This window comes from Notothenia rossii, assembly GCF_949606895.1.
Source record: "Notothenia rossii genome assembly, chromosome: 9".
Taxonomy (NCBI): domain Eukaryota; kingdom Metazoa; phylum Chordata; class Actinopteri; order Perciformes; family Nototheniidae; genus Notothenia; species Notothenia rossii.
The window spans coordinates 62737963-62757280 of record NC_136907.1 but is presented as its reverse complement, the minus strand read 5'-3'; the positions used below and the strand labels follow the sequence as shown (position 1 = coordinate 62757280).

Below are 19318 nucleotides of genomic sequence, written 5' to 3'. Positions count from 1 at the left end.
TTTCTAAAATGGATGTTAAACCTTTAGTACGTTAAAACCTTTAGATGCATATTTGGTGGAGCGTATTTATTTTCTGTTATTGATGTGGAGTATTTTAGAGTGGGTCATGACAGCCTTTCCTGTAGCTTGTGATACCAATTGACACAAATATTGCAGTTCATTTATTTTAATTAGCAATGTTGCTTGATCTGCAAATGTTCGTGAGAATGTGAAATCATTCAAACATTTATTTTATATTAAATATGTATGCTCCAGGCTTGGTGACATTTATATATTGTATTTGCAATGCAAAGCAACATGTATTATTTTCTCAAGTGATATAATTAATTTTGTAAATGTGTGTTGCCACTAGCTTTCCACCCTGAAATTGCCCTTTCATCATACAGCAATGTAAGGACTGTAAATGCACCAGAGAATGATAGCCATTTGTAATCCCTTCATACTCAAATTCCATCTTCAACATGATGGAAAGCCTTTCATCTATTGCTTTTCAATTTTCTTTCTCTCTGCCTCTTTTTCTCTAGGGACTTGCTAAGAATAGGAGTGACCCTGGCAGGCCATCAGAAGAAGATCCTCAGTAATATCCAGATCATGAGGGTGCAGATGAGCCAGTCACCCACGACTATGGCATGACTACAGGTGGCGCTGTGCCATGGAGCGGGCAGCATTCGTAGGACCAACAGCAATGGCAGCCCTCGAATGACCCCCGATCCATCGGAACGCGCCAGAGTCGAGACTATTGTCTTAATCTAATCCACTAACGTGACAACAGGAGACCAGGGTCCTCACCACCACATGGTTAACAGCTATCACCCTTCATGTAATCCACACCAGGAGTTCAGGGTCAAGACTTGTAACTGTTTCTCCATTTATCGATGAATGGAAGACAGATATCAGTTGCTGCGGTTATGGACTGCCATGCATATCATTGTAAACCAAAATAACTCCAACAACCCGACATCGCCACTTGGAATCTCTCACAATTTCAGACCATATGGTAAAATGAGTGATATTGTACTTCTATATTATCTGGACTAGAAGATGTTCAAATTGTAAACAGAAGTGTGAGCCATTTAGAAACAACGTGTGAACTGTGATTTTACCGTCGTCAATGTGTTCAATGAAGATGCCTTGACCTGGCCAGAAATCAGTCCAAGAAGAAAAAGCAATTACCAGTATGAATAATTAGAGGGAGAAGGATACAGGGATGTACAGTGGAGCGCCGTTTCCAACTTTCACATCATCCTTTGCTCGTTTGAGGAATTTGAAAATGGTATCGTAAATGGACTGGTGAACATTAAGAGCCAGTTACATTTTTGTCTTTTACCATCTGTTTGATCGTTTTAGTTTTTTTGTATCACTATAGCAAGATGCCGCTCACTCGTATTTTAACTTTAACACTACCTGTGGAGTCCTGGGTGGAAGGCCTGCCAAAGGACTTCTTAACCAGCCCCACCCAGATTCAGAGAATATAAATATGTTTATCTCTTGCTAAATATGATTATATCTTTCATAATAAACCTTCATATTGAAGGTGATATGTATGAATATGTATGTACAGATCTCTCTGCTTGCATTTTGGCAAAGATATGCTTGTTGACTAGATTGTGATAGACACATGCAATGTGTAGATTCCCTACGGTGCCCTGGTTCCTTTACGATGACCGAACAACAGACACTGGCTTGTACGGCCATCCGGACTCAATCTTAGCCTGAAGAAAAACACTAAAGGAACTGTGGGCAAATCATTGGTATTGTAGATCAATATGAACAATTCTGTAGGATTTAAAATAATTTACAAAATATCCATTTATTGGAGATCATGTTTAATGTGGGTGTACACATGCTGTCTCTTGCTGGTGAGCACTTACTTGTACAGATATGTTTTATGTTTTTATTTCTTTTTGTTCTGTTGTTGATGTTTGTGTTGGGAGTGTTCAGCCCCATCCAGAGGGGAGGGGAAACCAAACCCACGCCTTGGCCGACCCAGATCCATGGTAAATACCCACTAATCACACAGGAAAAAACACTTCTTAACATCAAATTGCTCTGTTTCTGGTAGATTTTATTTCAGGCAAATCCAGTTAGTCCTTCTCATGGGTGCTGCAGATATCTTGGTCAAGGCAACATTCCCTGCAAGTTTGAAATGCATAAGAGAGTAGCTAATCATAGAACTGGAAATTGGAGTGAAAGAGCATCACTTCTCTTCACAGTGAAATGAACATCTGGGCTGAGGTTTGCCAACAGACGCCTGATGCCATTCCTGTGAGCCCACACGGGCACACTGCTGCTCACAGTGTAGCAAAGCCTCCCATACACTGCTGCAAGTACGCTGCTGAGTAAATCTATGCATTCTCACTATTTGCTGCTGCCATATGGGTAGGCAGGTTGACCACAAACGCTGTTGTGCCACAGAGAGTTTCATATATCTCTCCATAAGTCTTGGCTGCAGGAACTGGTGTATGAAAAATCACTCTTTGGTAGTATCTGATTGCAAGATGTCTACATTGTTCCCAGGGGATGAGGGATGGCTGTCTTTGGAATTACACGGCAGTATTTTTGGAATATATTTTCAGCATAGCTCTGGGTAGTGCACAAGGATGATTTCTCTTTTTTAAGGCTGTTGATGGTCTTTTATGATTGCAGTGGGATTGGTCGGCGCAATGAGACGGTGTCAGGAAACCTTGGTGATGAGTAGTAGAGGCTTGTTTCCCTTGAGGCTTGCTTGCTTCAGGCTTTGGGGAGTTTTTGCCATGTTTTATAAATCAAGTGTTAGCAATAACAACACTTGCCTTTAGTAGTGAAAGCAAACTGACCTGAAGGTTCCTGTGGTAATATTCCTTTGACATCCAGCCATGGCAGACAATTATCATGAGATATTGTAGTGTCACTTATCTGCATTAGCTGAGACCCTGCTGGAATCCCTTTTGGCCCTATTTGAAGAGACATGAATGAATATGGTTCTAACCACCTTGGTCCCAAAATTAGAAATTGATGGCAGGCCCATTAGCAGATTATTAAGTATACTCACCACCCTCAAGTCATCTTCCTCCTCCTCCTTCTCCCTCTGTCTGTCCTGCCCTCTCTGCCTGTCTACACCCCCTAGCTGGCACAACTCCAGCTTGTTATCCTGGGTGTAATCATGCTGTCCTGGGCCAGGATGGGCAGGACTGGGCCATGACTGCTCTGTCCTGAGAAATGGTTAGCTCCATGCTCCAGTGGGCCCAGGCAGGGGTGCAAACACCTGCTGAGACCCCCTTCTGTAAGGCATCTGATCAGCCAGCTGGGAGGAAGACTGATGGGAACAACAAAAAATAAACACACACACACACACACACACACACACACACACACACACACACACACACACACACACACACACACACACACACACACACTTAGGAACCCTCAATTATGTTATACCCACGTCTGTTTTCCAGCCTGATGCTTAATGAAGGGAAAGGGTGCAGGACCCATAGTGTGTATATATGGGAGATAGGGGGATGAGTCAGTGTGCAGGAGGGAGGGGATGGCATAAAGATAGGTTCTTAGATGAAAGTCAGAAAGTTAGCTCAATGAAGGAAATCAGTTCCTTTCATCTTGCAGTATGGTTTATGTGGCAACATCTTTGTCCTTGTATTATGTTGATTTCTTTAGTTTAGTTTGGTAAAGGAAAATACTGTAATCAAGCTGCTAGTTTGCCTAATGGGCAAAATCCATTGCTTTCTCCTTTCAATAGTGCAAGCCGTTGATTTACCAACTATTTCTGAATATGATCATATGCTTCTTGAGATTGGCAGAAATCCCTTTAGCTGAAGCCAATGATTCAATTTGAATGCATTAGTCCTCTATTCAGCTCAGTGTCGTGTGTTTGCTTTTCAACCCAAGAGCCTGTGAATGGGACGATAGAATGTATTCATTATGCAACAGTGTAATTCTCCATTTGCTCCGTTTGTCTTTCTAAATACGTGACAGTAATGACACTCCAATATGATAAATGGAAAGGGCGGGTCACTATCCCTCTCTGAGAGTCGTTTCCCATGGATGCCATTCATCACAGACTGATACAAAACACAGGAACAGAGCTTGTTAAACGTTTCATGGTGCTGTAACTGTGGAAGGAGGGACCAATGATCCTTTTAGTCGTAGATTTCATGCCTGTCATTTACGGTATAGGGTAGAGCAGTAGAGGCTGTGTTCACCTGAAAACAATCTGACTCAACACCCTCCAAAACGTATAAAAAAAACCTGTTCTCTTTTTTCGCCTCTGTTTCAGACTGTGGACTCAAAGATATACACACATATAAAAACAGCACACACATACACTTCATGTACACACTTTACACACCCTGAACACTTGCAATTGCTTCGGTCAGCCAGTAAGCAGGAAGGACAGGTGAAATGGGACCTTTCCAGGAGACCAGTCACAACCTCCCCCTATAGGTACACACTGGATGGTGGAGCTGAATATGAGTGTGAAAATGTCATAGTTTGTTTATTTGTGCGTGAGAGAGAGAGTGAACGTATGTGTTTGTTTGTGAGTAACAGGCACATTTGTGTATACAGACATTTATGTGTGCACAGGTACATTGTTTAAGAGCGTGAACAATTATTATTTTTTTGTCTCTGTATAGCTACCACTTGTAAATTGTGACAAGTACGTGTCAAGAGTTTGTAAGCTGTAACTTTCTGAAAACTATTGTACTAAAATGCACTCAATAAACGCCTTGGAAAACAAGTCAATCACTTTATGGTGCGTGACTCAATGGTCTATAATTCTGTTTTCATTAATAGTGAGTCAAGAGAGTAAGGGTTATTATCCAGGAACACCACTGTCAGCGCTGTGTGTCATCGTGACGTCTAATGCTTGGTTTCATAATGGCTAAGGAAATAAACAGCATTTTGTCACCATCGGTCCGGGTGGCAGCATGTGTTAAAAGCCATGAGCCACTAATAAACGAGCCGTCATGCAAAACCAAACAATTACTCTCCTAGAAAAGTGACAATATTTTGACAAACTAGTAGAAAATTATCCTCGCAACTTAAGTGTTATGTGTCTCAAACACACACTTGCACACACACTCACACACACACTCACAGGCAGTACAAATACACAAGTAGTCACAACAGCCTCATAAATTCCATTTGCCAGAGACTGAGACTTTTAGAGCACTACACACACTGGAAAGTGTGTCGCACAGTAATGATATGGTTAATGAGGTGAATCGAAAGATGTGGGGATGTATCAAACTCTCAGCGTTCCTCCATAACTGTTTATTGACTCTAATTGATTGATAATATCCAGCTTCATATTAGCTCGGAGGCTGCTGTGCCAAGCCAAAAGGGAGCCAACAAGACTCATGAAACAACTTGTTTTTCTGTCTTTTCAAGTTTGTGATATTAAACAAAGTGCTTCACTCGTCACGTTGTCCTTACTGCGATGAGAAGTGCAATGATGTCAGTAAAGAAGTGGTGAAAACGTCTGCTGTTCCTTAAAATGTTTTGACATGGTGTTGATGAAAATGTGGAGATCTTGTAATTAAAGAGTAACTGTAACCACACCCAACAGTAATGTCACTGGGTCATGGAGTACACCTGTTCCCCTCTACAACCAGCTGAAATAAACCACTGTACTGTAGGTCAGCAAGACATGGTTTTCAGAGCGTGTTAACCTGCCTTTTATGTAAACATGTCAGCCTCCTTAAAAAGACAATTCAAGCTTTAGAACTGTACAACGTTAGTCTTATTTTTCATAATGTGGCCCTCCACTGGTAATTATAGCATTGTTAACTGCTTTGATTTTGGAATGTGGCACAACATTAGTCAGAGTTGGAAAGAAACCCAGGCAGTCAGACCATTTTAAAGGTTTTCAAACCAACCGCCAGGTTTACCTTATGGTCTAAATACTTGTTTCCTGCCAACCGTGATATATTTTTTTGGCAATGTTGTCTTGTCACCAAATTAAATAAATACCCTGTTGAGTCAAATGTTTTCATAACATAACTTAATATTGACAACCGAATCTAATTTCCTTGAATGGATATGTTCTTGCCTAAACATTAAATACTCACAGACGACTAAATGTTTCATGGGAGTAGTCATATCGCTCAGGAGACAGTTCAAGGTCATGCGGATGCTTTAATTGAACGTGTAGAGCTATACCAATAGTTAAACAAATGTAATGACCATTGATATGGTGATGTGCTTTATAGTATCCTTCCCCTACGCATTTAGCTTAATTGGACCTATTTGTCACAGTAATCAGACCAATTAGAGCGATAGTGGAAGATATGTGCCAGTGTGACAAGGAGTTCTACATTGCATTAGGTGTGAAAGCTGACGTGTGTGTGTGTGTGTGTGTGTGTGTGTGTGTGTGTGTGTGTGTGTGTGTGTGTGTGTGTGTGTGTGTGTGTGTGTGTGTGTGTGTGTGTGTGTGTGTGTGTGTGTGTGTGTGTGTGTGTGTGTGTGTGTGTGTGTGTGTGTGTGTGTGTGTGTGAGAGAGAAATAGGATGAGATCGCCCGATTGAGGCTGACAGAAAGCCAAAGAGATAAAGACAGAGATGAGTGTGGAGAGCGTTTTCTTGAAAGTATGCTTCATCCGTAACAGCGTGTTTATCACCGACGAGGGAGTCAGCTCCCTTTATTTCACATTAAAGTCACAGGAAGTTTGAAAAGTGACTTTTCAGCAGCAAATCTGTGCCTTAATCAATATTCCCTGAGCATTCATCTGTGAGAAAGGGATCGGTGCACAGCAGGGAACTCCTGCAGAGAGAAAGGGAGAGAGTTGGGGGGGGGAAGGAATCCATCCAGCGGTGCAGATCAGAGAGTGGGAATAGAGACATTGTGAAGTGAATACTGAATGAAGGACGGAGGCATATAGTGAACATTATTATTATTAGATGATGGCACAGAGACTGTCTCTGTGCCATCATCTAACCACGGGGCATAGATGATGGCACAGAGACAGGGGGGGGGGGGGGAAGCGAGCTATAGGAAGATTGAATGGAACGAAAGGTATTTCTTGAATCATTATCCTTGTATGTACATTTTTCAAGACATATTTATTTATCAAAACACAGAAAACATAACATAAATGGGGCGAAGCCTGCGAGCTAGTTCAGGCAGTCAACTCGAGCAACAATGATACATTAACACGTGACGCACCTCGTCCCTCTTACAACCAACCAAACACATTCTCCTAAACATGGCGCTCTATTTAAGCTGCCAGGTCTTCCTGCCTCTGCCTCGCCATGCTGCTGCTGCCACTGCTGTGTTCACTTGCTACTGCTACGTTCATGTTCCTGCTGCTGTGTTTCATGTTGCTGCTGCTTGCCTGATCCACCACCACCGCAGCTTCCACCTGTAGGCTCGGGGGATAGTTATCTAATCATCACTCAATGTTCTTTATAAATCTGTGGAGTGATGAGGCCCGAGCCTAGACGCCAAACTCAAACTATATGCTGCTATAATAAACATATTAAGAACACGTGAGTTGTCTGACTGAACTAGAGTTGTGTCGATCCTCAGTTACTGGTAGTTCACTTTGTGAGATTGTCCGAGGCCTAGATCTAATCTCAGTGCTTTCTGTCTGCAGGGCCGCAGTAAGCTGTGTGCATATTGACAGTGATCTTGGGGGTCTAGGAAAAACCCACAACACAAACTGTTGTTTGGAGACCTGAGTCTGAGTATGGTTCACAAGCTATGTGTGGGACTCTGTGTGTTTTCATGATATCCGTAATTTTACAAAATATATAATGTGAAATATAGGATGAAGATGGGGGACAAAGCTTACATCATGAGCCATCAGGTCTTTTCATTTTCCAGTCGGTTGTTAAATCAGGTTCAGATCTAGTAAAATGTCCATACCATTGAACTATTCAGCAAACCCTGTCACTAGAGGTTGACAGTATTAGCTAAAAATATGGATAATATCTAATTCTGCAAAGATATGGAGGGATTTGGTCCCTATGACTGATATTACAAATAAAACAGAGTCTTTAGAAGAGGACACATGTAGCCTACACAAGAGAGGCACAACTCAACAATATCATGTATACAAAGAGAAAATAAAAATTAAATGAGTAGAAAACTTTTCTCTGTTTCTGCCTCTATAAAAAGTTTGGAGTGCATTTATGGAGTGTGCTTTGTCTGCTAAAAGGTTTTGACCTTCAGCTTATTTTTCTTGCTTTCGAAGCAACATTTTCTTTTTGCGAAAAAACTTAGCTAATCCTGTACAATTCCTCAGCTTGTTGTGATGGGGAACGTTCATTTTGCTTGGTCAATAATAAAGTTATTGATGGACCTCAGTGAATTAAGTGAATCTGTTGCGTTGCTTAATCAATATGTCAGCTGCAAGATTTCAAAGAGTATCTCTCTTAATAGTTTTTGTGTAGGAAGAGAAATTCAGCACCTGGGTCAAATTAGATTTGATGTCTCGAAGGAGTTCATCAAATTTAATTATGATACATATAATTACCAAAAGCAATCTACTGTGTGGTAGGAATAATCATTTCAGAGAGACGCTAGCACCTGCAGGGGTAAGGCGTCATTTAGAGACAGTCTAGAGTGACAGGGGGAAGAGAGTGAAAGAGAAACAGACAGAAACGGGTGATTGCTAGATACTCCTATGGGAAAAAGTCAGCGGTCTCCTCCTTCTTACTTTAAGAGCTTAGAAAATGACAGAAAATGTAAATCCTGCTTAACCAATCTTAGTTTCATTGTACTGTTTAGTATTCGATGGCATAACAAAAGAACATTTGACAAGTACTTGATTTTGCTTGGTTGTGAAAACATGGCCGTCTTTCATTATACTTGCGCTTCAGAGAACATAAACAAAAGACTTGCCAAATCCAGATGTTTATAAATTAGCTGGATTTATCATAACAGTATGTGAAGAATGACTGCTGTTGTGCAGCAGGTAAAGAGTGAACAAAGGGACCGGGAGGAAGAGGTGAGTTATGATGGCTTCGAGGATCACAGCTGACCCTTCTCACCCTTCTTTCAGAGGGTCAGAAGGGGTAGGGGTTATGAGAAGGGACATTAACCCCCTTCCACATACACTGCGTCACAAGCTCCCCCACCCATACCGGAAACCCCCCGCAGAGTCTAATCCCACACAGAGCCCCTCACAGCTCTGCCTGCATTCGATTTGTGCAAAAATCAATGAAATATTTTCCCACCAAAATGAAGACGAACAATAGGTGAGATCCGCACGTCAAGGTCTTCCTAATTAGAGAGTTCACACCAAAGGGCTCCTTTGCTTTGGGGCTTGCAGAACAGAGGGAGAGGGGGGTGAAACTGGAGAAAGAATGGATAGTGACTGATGAAGGTTATACCCTTCCCACTCGTTGCTCCCATCTCTCTAATATCAACTTCAAAACTCATAACCTTGGCTGCCAAAGCACATCCGATCGGCTGACATTTTCTAAGTTTCTAGCCATCGCTGTTCACACAGCATGCCATGCCAGTAGCTACAAGCTTTTCCTCTCATTGTCTCCTTCCCTGATATGCAGCGACATATCCCTGTGTTTTATCACATCTAAACCCCCTAAAATGAAAGTGAAAACCCTTCCATATTTTTGAATTATTTAAAGGCCTTCTGATGTCTTTGCTCTAGGTAAGTGCAGAAGCTATATTGTGTAGTTTCTGTGTATACATTCTACAATGCCCTTAACTTGACTGCCCTCACAGGGTGAAGAAACAAAGCAGATGATAATAGACAATGCTGACCTCTCTCTAATGAGGGCGTTGGGATGAATATATGTAAATCCCTCACCAAGTTTGCCTTTAACCCCTTTGTGTAGAAGAGGTCAAATACTTTACTTCTTCTCACAGCACATACCTGTGCAATCATGACTGCAGGAAATTCATTTAAACTTTCCTCAGCTGCATGATAAACAAATTGGTTCCTCACATAAATGCACCATATCACTTTTCCTCCACACTTACAGTCACTTCTAAAAGTACGTTCTCATGGTCAAGCACTACACAGCAGTGATGCATGTGAAGCGGAATTACGTAGAGCAGTGAAACATTGGTTAATGGCAGTCATTACTGCTCTTAACCAGCACCTGCAATCTTAACAGATGCTCAAAGCATTGAGAGTTACGTTTCAGAGACAAGCTCCAGCTGGTGTAATGCTATTCATACTTGGTGAAGAGGGATACACTGCACAGTCATACTTTATATGATGCCGTTAACTGGCTGTTACAGAGCTCCTTCGGAAATATATAGCATTCAGCTTTATGACACGCCAATGTGTGCATACTAACTTCAGATCGTAAACAATGTATACTTCCAGTCCCCATTACTGATTGGCAAATATGTCAAATAAAAAGGGACCTGTGTCAGTTAAACATAACACCAAAAGTGATTGATACCAGAATTAAAGGTACTGTGACTAGAAATTAGGGCTGCTCGATTATGGCAAAAATCATAATCTCGATTATTTTGGTCAATAATTGTAATTGCGATTATTAAATGTGATTATTCATTGACTTTGAAAACATCCATTTATTGGAGAAAAAAAATGTGAACAGTATGTTTTTAACAGTTGATTACCCTGAATTTTAAGTATACTTCAACTGAAAAAATAATAATTATAAAAAAAAAAAGTAATAATAAAAAAATAATCGTTTTATTTTGATTACGTTGTTTTCGTAATCGTTGCAAGCGATAATCGTAATCGCGATTAAAATACGATTAATTGAGCAGCCCTACTAGAAATAAGATCTCATGTAAAAGAGTGTGATTTAATTGATAGTAACAGGCTTTAGGCTTATATACATAAATGCACACTCAGATACTCAATGCTGTGACAATAAGAATGACCGAGCCAATCAGATTCCCACAAAAACCGTTGCCACAACTGAGGACCATAATATAACTGCTAACGTCAGAAATTGAAAAATAAAAACTTTTGACCACAGGCCATTTGGGAATCTTCCCTGAAATCGCTGGTCAGTCCGTCCCTGAGTGGATTTACTATATATATCAGGATTGATTCAAATGCTCACCAGACATAAATCATAAAATAATAATAATAATACAAAAATCTATTCTCACCTCTACACATGTCTTTTTCATGAGATTGCCTGCTGCCAGAACACAGAACAAAGATAATGGGTTAGTTTAATTTTGCTTGTGATAATCAAAGTATTAGAAATGTTCAGAAATAAGAACAATTCAAAAGCATCATATCTTCCCAGAGAAAATGTTGCGTGTACATGATTTCTACGAGAATAATTATCTCATGAGAGTTTAAAGTGGCTCGGATATCTCACTCTGCATCCCGACATTGTCCAGCCTCTTGAAAGGAAACAGAACTACAGGGTAATTTCATCCACTTCACTAGGCAACTTGAATTGGACGATTGCAGTGATTATTGTGAAGAATTCACATAGAAAAATTATTCATATCTCATGTCTGCAGAACCCTGACAAGCTGTCTCTGAATTTTCAGGGTCAATAAAGTGCTCTATACATTGCAATGTTCATGAAAGCAGGTATATGTATCGTTTTATGAGTGTTTCCACGTGTGTGTGTGTGTGTGTGTGGGTGTGGGTGTGGGTGTGGGTGTGTGTGTGTGTGTGTGTGTGTGTGTGTGTGTGCGTGTGTGTGTGTGTGTGTGTGTGTGTGTGTGTGTGTGTGTGTGTGTGTGTGTGTGTGTGTGTGTGTGTGTGTGTGTGTGTGTGTGTGTGTGTGTGTGTGTGTGTGTGTGTGTGTGTGTGTGTGTGTGTGTGTGTGTGTGTGTGTGTGTGTGTGTGTGTGTGTGTCTTAAGAGCTTAAGCGTGTTTCGGTATGTATGTGTGTCCAGATGGTGGCTGCTCTGATGGGAGCATGTGTGTTGGTGAGCTGTAACTCAAGAGGCTGGATGGAGGACCGACTAAGTGGCTCTCAGGGGAGAGCCGATCGGTTGTTAAAGACAGTGGAGAGGGACACAACAGCCTCAGCGCACGCTAACAGCCAAAACAGACACACAGTCTTGGTAGATGTAATTGCTATAGACAGCAGCCATCTGAATGTCCTCTCTTAGTTGTCCTCTCTTCGACATGTTCACAGAGGCCTTTCACCTTTCTGCAGTCAGTGATGCCAAAGAAAAAGGACGGATTAAAGTGACAAAAAAGTAGGAATGAACGAGTAAAGTCCATTGCCATATGTACGTTTTCTGGTCTCAGACAGTATTTCACAGACCAATTCTTCCAGTGGACATTGGTAAAGCTTCTGCCTTCTTAGCAGAATATTCTGACACTGTAAATGTTTTGTAACAATTAAGCTGACAGCTTTGAACATTCTATGTCGTTTCAAATAATCCTTTTTTTTTTCTTTACAACCCTGATGTTTTTTCAGTGTGGAACCTTAAATCTGCTGCATGTGGAAAAAGTGTTTGTCACAAGTTAAAGCTCAAAAATCTTGGAGGAACAAAGGTAGGGGGGGTGGCTGTGCCTTCAAAACTTCAATACAATTATAACATTCTGTCTACCTCGAACAAGATCCCTCCATACCCAACACCCATCCCTTCCCCCATGACACCGCCCTTTTCCCCCTACACCCACATGTGAGGCATTATCCAAAGTGATGAAAGGAGAAGAAGTATTCCAAATGATAACTAAGTCCCTCTAGACATCTCCATCCCATATCTACCCCTGCCTCCCTTTTGACTGTCCTCTCCACTTACCGTCTCCACCACTAGCAGCATCCTCATAAGGCTGGGAAATGCAGCTGCTGTCATCTGGTGAGGCCTCCAGGCTGATCTCTCACTTTCTGGAATGTGCGGTGCCATAATGAGAGCTTTCCCCTCCTCCATCTTGTTTTTAAAGGCCCTGCTCTCTTCCTGTAAGTATAGGTGAACAGCATGATGAATGTCGAGCAGAAAAACGGCAATAAACACTATAATGTTTTTTAAATTACGAAGTGCGCCTTGGAAGTGAATCAATTTGATAAGTTAATGATTTATCAACTTAATAAAGGTTTTCAAAATTATTTTACACTCTTCAGATGAATTACAATGAATACAAGTGCAGCAATATCATCAGCTTTTTAGGAGTGAATCTGTTATATAAATTAATATTTTTTTCAAAGGCTATAAAAGTCCAGACTTTTTGCTCACTGATGGAAACCTCACTTAATTATGGAATCCTCAGGGAGGTGAAGTCTATGTTTCAGAGGTTGCATGCAGCTGTGTTTGGTCTGTGTGCTTATGTTGACTGGTGACCTCTGGACTCAAGTCATTATTTACACCTGTCAGTCAGTTGAGGCATGGCCTCTTGAGGGGATTGGTGACAGCTGAAGGGTGAATGAGACATGCCTAGCACCCTAAATCCCACACGCGGTACTCCCCTGTGGTCGTAATAATCATAACTCAAGGGCTGACCTCTGACACGGCACCGGGGAGATGTGGGCTTATGTAAAAGGCACCATGTTAGATAGTATCCCCAGTCAGACACATTTCTATAGTGTTTTCATGTTGGTAGCAGCCATCTTAAGATGTTCTCTGGTCTGAACCTATAGTATATCCATTAAAGGGATCTCAAGCATTCCTTCTTAACTCTCACAACAGGATAAGCTTGCTTTACATATTGACTAGTGTACAGTCTCTTGATTTTGACCTGTAGAAGTGGTAACCAGGATTAGGTTAGATTTCAGCGTAGCCCACAGGTCAGGAGCACAAGAGGTGCAATATAACATGAAATGGGAACCGAGAGGCATGCAACCTGGTCCCAGAGTAATACATTATAATAGGCTGCATTGTTCTGAGACTGAGACCTTCCCTCACTTACAGTCGGAATGGAAAGCTTTAATCTCCTGCATTTGTGGGGCTCTACATCAGGGATAATTTGCCAAACACAAGGCAGTGGGTGTCAACTAATTTGACGGTTTGCATTGGCTTGAACTCAACCTCATCTTTGTTTTGTTCAGCAACATTGTAAACCATTAGCTGTTCTTATTTCCTTTTTTCCTGTGTTTGTTTATCTGTGCATGGAGGTGTTCTGTATGTATTGTTCATGCATTCCATTCTTTCATCCTATTAGCATATTTGTTCATTCCACACTCAACCCATCGCATGGCCCAATCTGTTGTCTATAGGAAATGATATTTGCTCAAATGAGCCCCTGAAGCAGCCACATAGTGTTGATAATAATGATAGAAATCTAGTTTTCCTTTTGATGCATGAGCGCCTTTTAGATTTAATAGCCATATGCTGGAGCTGTTGTTGTGGCTGCTGCTGCTGCTATTGTTGTTGTTGATTGTTTTTAATCTTGCAGAGGGTTAGACATCAAACAGACTAACCAAGGCTACCCCTGAGTGGGTGATGTACCAACAGACTCAAGGCAGTAAGTGTGTGTGCATATGTGTGAATGTGAAAAAAAGAACAAAATACGTGTGTAACTTTTTATTCATGCCAATATATGTGTGTGTGTGTGTGTGTGTGTGTGTGTGTGTGTGTGTGTGTGTGTGTGTGTGTGTGTGTGTGTGTGTGTGTGTGTGTGTGTGTGTGTGTGTGTGTGTGTGTGTGTGTGTGTGTGTGTGTGTGTGTGTGTGTGTTTGTGTGTGTATGTGTGTATGCTGCTGAACCTCCTATCAGGCCTTAGATAAGCTGCAGCTTTGCTAGGTCAGGTCCTCTGAGAAATAAACCTATAGCAACCCAAGACCACTGCTCAGATAGGAGACTCCTCAGAGTCAGGCCAATTACTTCACGTGGGAGACATGAGGTTGGCTTGAGGGAATGTGTGTGTACTGTATGTGTATGTGACCTTTATATGAAGCAAGTTTTTCTCATACGTCTGACCTTCCCTTAGCCTTGTATGCACAGGTTAGGCTTGATGCAAGGTGAGATTGTCTAAAATCCTTCAGTATGCTTTTAAGATGAACATTCTGTTTTGGCCTAAAGCATGTTCAGAAAACCTTTCTCAAACTTTTATAGTATTGAAAAATATATAACTATTTCTCTGAATTCAGACCCCGCTGGGCTGAGGTTGGTCTGCCTTGGCTAGACTGCTCTGCTTCTAAAAGGTGGGGCCTGGAAGATTTAGTCTTTTGATCCTTTGCATTTCATCACTTTTCATTTACACTAACGCCTTTACATATGTTTGCTGTTGTTTAGCTACATGTACTTGATTCTCAGTCAGTAGGTACGGAACTTTAGAACCCACTTCTTGGGTTAGCAAATCTGGTTCCAACGGATCCTGCCTCCCTTTGACTTTACAACATCTGGGTGAGTATTCATCTCTTTGTCCTTGTTGTTCTTACTGGCAAAGTGAGTTAGGGTTTAGATGTTTTTTGAAATTACCGGGCCGGCTAAAATGATTGTTCGTGCTTTTTACAGTACTACGGCTTCCACAGGTGAATCTTTTTTTATGGATTTTTTGTCAAAGCACTTAAGATAATCATTGCTATCGGGATATTAGGGAGCCCCCTAGGGGACATGGAGAAGAAAAAAATAAACGTTTGAACAAAAAATAAATAAAAAAGTTTTGCGAGATATCGCAATACTTTTGCGAGATCTCGCAAAACCCCGTTGCAGTTTGTAGACGGTTCCTAAGCACTCCTCTCCCTCCTCCAGCTGCAGACTGTGACCAAATCTTGATGTGTAGCTCGGATGACGGCGCGTATCGAACTGTTCTGATAAAAACGACTCTGTAGCTCGTTGTCTACCTTGCTATGATTGTAAAGTCATGTTGTTTGTATTTTTACAACGTTATGTTCATGAGTTATTGATCCACGAAATTCGATAGAAATAACTCAGCTCAGAGGGACGTGCATGTCCCGTCGCTCTGAGTGTTCTCTTGAGGTGTCTTCACTTATGTGAAACCCTTTATACAGTTGCAAGAAAAAGTAGGTGAACAATTTGGAATTACCTGGATTTCTGCATAAGTTGGTCATAAAATGGAGGAAGCCACTGCTGTCCAGAAAAAACATTGCTGCACGTTTGAAGTTTGCAAAAGCGCACCTGGATGTTCCACAGGACTACTGGCAAAATATTCTGTGGACATATGAAACCAAAGTTGAGTTGTTTGGAAGGAACACACAATGCTATGTGTGGAGAAAAAAAGGCACAGCACACCAACATCAAAACCTCATCCCAACTGTGAAGTATGGTGGAGGGAGCATCATGGTTTGGGGGCTGCTTTGCTGCCTCAGGGCCTGGACAGATTGCCATCATCGAGGGAAAAATGAATTCTCAAGTTTATCAAGACATTTTGCTGGAGAACTTAAGGCCATCTGTCCACCAAGTGAAGCTCAACAGAAGATGGGTGATGCAACAGGACAACGACCCAAAGCACAGAAGTCAATCAACAACAGAATGGCTTCAACAGAAGAAAATACGCCTTCTGGAGTGGCCCAGTCAGAGTCCTGACCTCAACCCAATTGAGATGCTGTGGCATGACCTCAAGAGAGCCATTCACACCAGACATCCCAAGAATATTGCTGAACTGAAACAGTTTTGTAAAGAGGAATGGTCCAAAGTTCCTCCTGACCGTTGTGCAGGTCTGATATGCAACTATAGGAAACGTTTGGTTGAGGTTATTGCTGCCAAAGGAGGGTCAACCAGTTATTAAATCCAAGGGTTCACATACTTTTTCCACCCTGCACTGTGAATGTTTACATGGTGTGTTCAATAAAAACATAAAAACATATAATTGTTTTTGTGGTTTTAGCATAAGCAGACTGTGTTTGTCTATTGTTGTGACTTAGATGAAGATCAGAACACATTTTATGATCAATTTATGCAGAAATCCAGGAAGTTCCAAAGGGTTCACATACTTTTTCTTGCAACTGTATATACAGTCTATGTGTGAAACCCGTGCCTATTGCCAAGCACTAATGTTATGTCTTTATATTTAAGGCCAAGCTCAAAGTAAAATCGATGAACCACTCCATTGTTGTGGTTTCTGTGTTGCCGTAGCAGCCGAACTGACCAGGAAGTACAGTGAGCTAAATTAAAAATGTTGCGAGATCTCGCAAATGGGTTTTGCAAGATCTCGCAAAAGTATTGCGAGATTTCGCAAAGGTTTTGCGATATCTCGCAAAACATTATTATTTTAATTTTTTTCAAATTTTTATTTTTTTCTTCTCCGTGTCCCCTAGGGGGCTCCGTAGGGTGTTAAAAGCATTCCATGGTATATAACAAAAAGTGTATCTCGAGCCGGTTTCTCAAATTTCCCTACCCCACCTTTAATGTTATGTGGTACCCCTTTTGTCACACTATGTAAGTGTAATCTGATAACACTATCACCAGAACCAAACACTTTATTTTATGAGGAATAATAATGAGATGGATGACTATATAATAAAGATACAGAGGAAAGAAGTAGCTCAATCAATTTAATGTGATGAAAAAATAATCAGACAAATCTGTTTGAACAGGTAGACCGCCACACTATAGATTGTGATAATCCAGGTGTCAGGGAAAAAATTACTTAGTTAATGAAACTGTCACCTAGTAGCAGATCCATCAAATTACCTTGCCACATCCCTTCCGTTTTCATGAAAAACGTGATCCCTGAAGCATTGAGCCTTAAAATAAAAGGGTAGAGTTGTCAATTACTGTAATCCATAATATGGGAAAATATATAAATCTAATCACTTAAGGACAGTCTTGGGTGTCTGATCAGACTTGAAATTAGGGGATATAAAGTTTGCAACTTTCAAATTGGAGAGGAGATGTGAGTTATTTTGTTATTCCGTGGGTTATTTCAATCCAGGACATCATGTTCCTCTGGAATGATTTCCCTGGAACCAATCAGTGGTTCTGTGCATAATCATGCAGACGGGCTAGACTGGCTGGATTTCTTAGAACAAAATAAGACTCTAACAGCCTCTAAGGAAAAGAGGAAAGGAGGAGAGGTGAGGAGAGGAGAGGAGAGAAAACAGGACAAGAAGGAAGCGATCAAAAGAAACAAACCAAAGAAAACAGAAAGAAGGAGGTGGTCAAGACAAGGGGCAAGAGCAGGAGTAAATAGTAAAGTGATGAAAGGAGGAGAGTTAATGAAACGACTTGTATAAAGTGGATGGACAGTATTGTAAAGTAAGAATGGAAATATAACAGACCGAGACCTAAAAGCAAAGGAAGAGGAAGAGCAGCAGAGCAGAGAAAACAAATAGAATCGGGAAGAAAATAAATCTAGGATGCATGCAACAGGGGAGCGGAAAGGAACAAAAGATAATAGCAGAGCAAAGCTTAATAGATCTCTATCATCTGTACCCTGGATAGGGAGATATGTGTGTCTGCTCAGCGCTGCCAGATAGATAGGACAGCACAAGACGAATGAGCGGGGTAAATATGCTTGTGCTCATCCTAATACCACCATGGACATTCTGATGATAACAGCAGGTGTGTTATCATCTCTGTGTGTTCTTCAAATGTGTCTTTATCTTTGTGCGTCTGTCAGCAAGCTGATACACTGCCTAGGAGTTGTGAGTAGAGTGTGTGTATGATACTAGTCCTGTATTATAGTTGTGTCTTATGTTGATTATTTTGGAGAATTCAACGGGAAAGTCATGTGGGGTTTATATAAGCATGGTATTGATATTTCTTTTGTTTCAGTGATTATGTTTGTTTTATAATGTCTCAATCATATTTAAAAAATAAATCAAAATCAAAATCAGAAAGTATTGAGAGGATTGATTACAACAGTACAATTAACTGATGCAATCAAATCAACCAATCAAAAGACGAAACAAAAGATATCTCAAATCTAACAGGTGAATAGTATACTGGTTTAGTTTTTCAGAATTTCCATGTGATGCCAGCTGTTGTATTGCGTTGGATTTGAATTAGAACGTATTGTATGCAGTCCAATTAGATGATGATATGTTATTATAATTAGTACAATGTATTATGATCAACATTTAAAAAAACAAACCAAAAAACATAGGAGCTGATTTTAAGTTCACCCATGTAAAAAAAGATACATTGGAATGCATTAAGTCTAGCTAGGGATTCAATGAATCAGTTTTAATCTGCTTTAAAAGAAGAAAAAAAGAACTGACCCTTTAACCTATTCAACTTTAAACTGATATAACCATCTGAGGCCCAAACCTGATTACTGGAGAGCAGAATAGCTACTAAGAGGCCCATCTACAGTGAAGTATCTGGCACACAAAGCTCTCTTTGAGAGTCCCATCATTACATGTATTGTATGAAACTAAAAAAAAGACACACTGTTGGTGTACGCTGTGTGGCATAAATGTGAAGTTTGCTCTTTATGTTTGACACTGATGTGTGTTTTGCATACATGTTCAAAATATAACACACCCCCCCCCCGGTCTGTAAAAGCTCAGTTACATACCTTCAATGTTACTTTAATTTTGCATCT

At 40.8% G+C, this 19318-nt stretch overlaps 1 protein-coding gene across 4 annotated transcripts in view; it reads left to right on the top strand.

Moving 5' to 3' along the window:
* Positions 1-4751, top strand: part of ephb1 (EPH receptor B1) — a 149959-nt gene extending 145208 nt beyond the window's left edge. For all 4 annotated transcript variants that reach the window (XM_079648089.1, XM_079648087.1, XM_079648086.1 and 1 more), the window contains one exon: positions 525-4751. In XM_079648089.1, coding sequence (XP_079504215.1) covers positions 525-633 — 109 coding nt within the window. In that variant the 3' untranslated portion in view covers positions 634-4751. The remainder of the gene's footprint in view (positions 1-524) is intronic.
* Positions 4752-19318: the final 14567 nt, after the last annotated feature.